The 5704-nt window shown below is 35.2% G+C and overlaps 1 protein-coding gene across 1 annotated transcript; it reads right to left on the bottom strand.

Annotated features, from left to right (window-relative positions):
* Positions 1-4637: 4637 nt before the first annotated feature.
* On the bottom strand, positions 4638-5424 carry LOC139857981 (disease resistance response protein 206-like). The gene has a single exon (XM_071846829.1). The coding sequence runs from the start codon at positions 5355-5357 to the stop codon at positions 4803-4805; it is 555 nt and encodes a 184-aa protein (XP_071702930.1). The 5' UTR covers positions 5358-5424; the 3' UTR covers positions 4638-4802.
* Positions 5425-5704: the final 280 nt, after the last annotated feature.

The following is a 5704-nucleotide window of genomic DNA, read 5'->3' as shown; positions in this document are numbered from 1 at the left end:
GTCATGAAATCCAAAATACAACAACTATTGCTAGAAACTAATAACATAAAAGAGAGGGATTATATTCCCAAACATAAGAATGCAATCCATGGCACAACTTGAGATTGGTAGCCCAAAGAAACACCTTGAGTTTGATGTTCCTAACAAGGACCGAACGGCACGTGAATTTACCGTTAAAAATGAAGTCGTTCCTAGCCGTCCATATTGCCCAAAAGGTAGCGGTGCCAATTAACTTTCAAAACTTTGAAGCCTTAATTCTCATTTCATGAAACCAATCAAACGAGAAGGCTTCAATCGATTGAGGGATCACCCACCGAATATTCCACCACTTAAAAAGATCCGTCCAAATAACATGAGACCACTTGCAATGTAATAACAAATGGCTCGTTGTTTCGACCTCGATCATGCACCACACACAAAGGGTCGACTGAGAAGAGGGTATAATGTCTTCTTGATATAATATCTTTAACGGGGATACAATTACGAATCGCCAACCAATGAAATAACATGATTTTAGAAGGAACCATATTACCCCACACCACTTTTGGCCAAATAGGAGACACAACATTGACGTTAGCCGATTGTAAAAAAATTCAAACACCATCAGATACAGAAAAATATTTGAAGGGACGGCAGTCCACAAAACCTCGTCTTGAGCATTGTCTGTAAGAGAGAACTTATCAAGAAACAAGAGAAGCTCGTTGTAACGCATAGAATCGTATTGAGATAAAGGATGTATGAGATGACAATCCCACCCTACTTGCACTTGATCGAAAGCATAAGGGTACCTGCACCCTTGAACTGTAACAGAAGGGTTTAAGCAAGAGAAGAAAAGTGTAGGAAAGTCATCTTTGAGGATTCGGTTGTTAGCCCAAGTGTCGAACCAAAAAAGAATACTAGCCCCTTTTCCGACTTCCCATTTCCAAATGTTAGAGCCCAATTTACCTTTCAAAGAATCATCGTTGTGCAAATTTATAAGGTCCCTCCAAATGGGTGATAGCTTATTTGTATGAAGAGATGATATGTTGTTCATAAGTTTACCCAAAAACGAAGGTCCAAAAGAAGTGGCAACAATTGTTTTCCAAAGACTTTGTTGATTAGAATTCATTCTCACCCACCATTTAGCCAATAATACAAGATTTTTTACACGAAGAGGAGTAACACCCAACCCTCCCATGTCTTTGGGGAGGCAAATCGTATCCCACTTAACAAGAGAGGTCTTCTTTTTAGAGCAATCGCCACCCCAAAGAAAGTTTCTTCGAAGCCTTTCTAGTTGTTTGATAATTGAAACCGGAGCTTTGTATAAAGGCATGTAATGAATCGGTAAATTTGAAAGACCCGCATTCACCATAATTAAACGTCCACCAAAAGATAAGCATCTCCCTTTCCATCCCGCTAACCTCTTTTTAAATTTGGCAATGATGGGATCCCACATTGCAATCTTGTTATAGGTGAGACATATTGGCACACCTAAGTAATCGAAAGGAAAAGAACCAACTTTGAATTCACAAATGGAAGAGAACACACTCATATCGGCTCTAGGAACATGTATCCCATACAAAGTGGTCTTGATGGAATTCATTTGCAATCCGGAAAGAGAGTAAAACAACTCCAAAATGTGTTTTATTCGATACAATTCTTGTAAAGAAGGATTTGTAAAAATGATTGTGTCGTCAGCAAATTGTGAATGATTAACGGAAGTAACTTGATTAAATTTACACCCCAAAAGTAAACCATCATCTAAATATTTAGACAACATTTTACTTAAAACTTTCGCCACGATGATGAACAAAAAGGAAGACAACGGGTCGCCTTGTCTTAAACCACGATTCATAACACCTTCTCGGGAAGGAGAGCGATTTACCAAAACGGAGAAGTGAATATTGGAAATGAAAGTATGAACCCAAGAGATAAATTTAGAGCCGAACCGCATCTTATGAAGAATAGCAATCAAGAATTCATGAGAAACGCTATCATATGCTTTCGAAAAATCAATTTTTAAAAGAAGTGTGGGAACCTTCCTTTTCTTTGCATAATGGACCACTTCGTTAACAATCATAACCCCATCAATAAGCAACTTTGAAGGAACGAATCCATTTTGACTTTCGCTAATAATAAAAGGGATGGCGGACTTTAGTCTATTAGCAAGAGTCTTGGCAATTATCTTGTAAGGAGCATTGATTAGACTAATTGGGCGTAGATGTTCAATACGATTACCCAAATTAGTTTTTGGAATCAAGACGATAAAGGAAGAATTGAAGCCACTAGGGAAAGCAGGGCACTCATGAAACTGATCAAAAACATCCATCATATTATCTTAAAAAAAGACCAAGCTTTCTTTAGGAAAAGTAACGAGAAGCCATCGGGGCCCGGTGTTTTGTTACCATCGAAATACTTTAACACATTAAAAATTTCAGGCCCGGTGTTTCTGTTTCTACTTCTTCCTTTTTAACGAAAATAATTACCAAAACAATGTATCAACCCCAAACTATCTCTATTAATAATGTTTTTCAACAACTATTTCTAAGACCCACATTCTCATCGAAAATAGCTCAAATTCAACGAAAATTCATGAAAAGATGCAGATAGATGCGTATGATAACGATTACCATCTCTTCATACTAGGATTTTCCAAAAACGTTACCAAAATCGAAGAACAAATGGATTAAAACCTCAATCTTTTTTCGGAATAAAAAATCATCATAACTTGATGAATACCTTGAATCCGAACCTGGAGATTTTGCATACATATTCACTACATGATTTCCAACGTTTCTATGTTTTTACTTTTCCTTAATTCAATTTAGATCTTCAAAACCTCAAAAAGTCAACAAAAGTCAAACCCGAGATCTAAAAACGAATTTTAGCAAAATACATCTCTTACCTTCGATCGAATCGACACTGTGATGATCTCCAGCTCTTATACCAATTTGTTGGTCCCTTGATTCACCAATACGGATCTTTTGATCATAAACAATCATCGATTTAACGTTTGAATCAAGATAAGTGATAAACATTATGAACATGAAGAGATAAAATCAATATAATATATAAATGTCGAGATTACAATATTGATTTAAACCACTGTTGCAACACCCCGTCTCGAGCCGTTGCGACACCCGTTGCAACAGTTTGGTGACTAGTCCGTCCCGTCTCGAAGAAAACCGTCTAGTATGATAGTCAACGGTCAAAATTCGGGTCAAAGTTGAAAGAAATCAGGCCAAAGTCTGTCACTATTCGAAAAAGTCAGAAGTCGGTAAAATCGATCAAATTTGTTGTATTTTAGTTTCAATTTTCTGTATTAAATTAACGGTGATAGCGATTATGGGCACAAATTTGTCAATTAAAGTTTTTGGCTTTAAAATAAGTACACATATGTAAATTTATATACTTATATATTTAAAAGTCAACTTTGGTCAACGTCCGTCTCGACCTTTTTAGGACTCGACCGTCCCGACCCCGTCTCACGTCTTTTGCAACCTTGATTTAAACAGAGAAACATCGGTGGTCAGGGGAGATCGAGCATGATCTCCTCTATGCACTGGATCGCCAAAACGGCTCTCCCAATTAGGGTTACTCTCTTCTCTCTTAGCCCTAAGAATGCATGAAACTGATATTTATAGGCAAACTAAACATTAACCCTAATGAGCCTCATTCACACGAATGGGCCGCTAGACATTATGGCCCAACAGTTACATATGCTCCTGTAACTGATCAGTTTCACGCGCGTACATAAACTAGGTGTACAATGTAATAATAAACATTATTCGCCCAGCAACGACCATACAAATAGGCATCAACACAGTTCTAGTACTGTACTGATACGTATGAACGCTAGCCGGAATTACGTACCAACAAAGGACAATGAAGATATTCGGGCCCCTTAAAAATCGTCATGGTACTTTTCTCTAAAGTTCAAGTGATATATACATTTAAGTTCTTATGTAACCAATTATTTTGCAATATGATTTTCAAATATAATTTAAAAACAAAAGCTCCATTATTCATGAGTTTTGTAAATATCTTTGATAGTTACATGACTTTAAACAAATTTATTAATTGTTCACACATATTTTTACACACTTGTAGAAAAATGTGAACTTTTTATCAAATTTCTCACACTTATAAATATGTATAAGTTTGCTACATTTATAAATGTTGAATGTTTTTTAATTTTCACAATAAAATTGTAGAAAAAAAATTTCACGCTTATTAGTGTGTATAAAGACAAATTTAATCACATTTAAAAATGTGAGTAAATTTGTTACACCTCATTTCTTCACAAGGGGAGCGTGAACAAATCTAGTGCGACAAAATTAACTTAACACTCTTAAGTGTGTTTATTTTTATGATTATACATACAAATTAGTGTGAACTTTTTTCCCTACACTTTTATGTGTGAAATTATAATGATATTCTACACTTATAAATATAATACAATTATTTATAAGTATGAAAAATTTAACAAAAAAATACACACTTTTTAAAAATGTATAAATTTATGCATGGCTATTTAGCAAATTTGTTGGAGTGGCGAAAGCTCCATTATTGTTTATGAGGTTACATGTTTTAACGCATTATTTGTTCACCCATTTACTACTCAAAGATTGACAAGAGTACTCGTATGAACCATAAGATAACCACAATCAAAAACAAAATTCTTTTATTATTCATATAAAACATGTATGTTATTGATTTAACATACTTAATTAGGAACTTGTATCAAATTAATTCATACAGCAAAGATTGTTTTATTCCAATAACAACCGGATAAAACAAGATCAATTCTACTTCTCTTATGATTACCAACACTCATAGAACTTGATATCGACACGAAGCCTGAAATACACATCCCCTTCATACGAATCGGTCATAATAGTCGCAATCCCACGATGCATGAAGAAATCTCCGGTCCCACCAACAACCGAGATATCCCTAGTCTTCAGCAAAAGCGGGTCGGCCCCAATAAAGCTTATAGTTCCTTGATGTTGTGTACTATTCAACGTGAATGTAAATCCTAGCCACGCGTTAAACGTATTCTTGGAGTCATACATATACATTCCTTGAGCTCGACCCACAGGAACCGAATGAAAATTATTGTCTAAAGTAATTGGATCGTCAAAAACTGCCACATTTCCGAAATGAAATTGGTCTGCTAAGATTGTAAGGTTACCCCATTGAGGTGCACCCACAAGTGCAGAAGTTGCATTGGCTGCATTTTTGCCATTGAAAATAACATCATGAAAAAATAAGACCAAGTTTTTGCATGGGTTGTGTGGTTTTTTCATGCCTGGATAGGCTGATGACACTACAAAATAGAGAAATAAGAAGAAAACATAAGTTGTTGGTGTTTTCATTTTTTTTTTCTTTTTCAAACGAGTGTTGCAATTAAAATGGAAATATAATAAAATTATAAGAGAGATATGTAAGATGAAGAAGTTTGTGGTTTCCATCCTATCACTACATCTCCTTTTATAGGGTAACACAGTTGGTATGATATGATTATTAATAATTCAACAAGTGGTAATATTTTACAGTAGTATATACTAGTAGGATGCTATCACGTTGCATCGGTGAACAGTGGCGAAACTGTGTGGGGCAGGGAGCAAGATTTCTTTTTACTTCGATTTTGACATATGAATTTGATTTTTTAATTTGATTTCACTCTAGTAGTTTTTAAAATCTAAAAAATCAATCCAATATA

This window comes from Rutidosis leptorrhynchoides, chromosome 7, assembly GCF_046630445.1.
Source record: "Rutidosis leptorrhynchoides isolate AG116_Rl617_1_P2 chromosome 7, CSIRO_AGI_Rlap_v1, whole genome shotgun sequence".
NCBI lineage: Eukaryota > Viridiplantae > Streptophyta > Magnoliopsida > Asterales > Asteraceae > Rutidosis > Rutidosis leptorrhynchoides.
The sequence above is the reverse complement of the archived record's forward strand: the minus strand, read 5'-3'. Positions and strand labels throughout refer to the sequence as shown.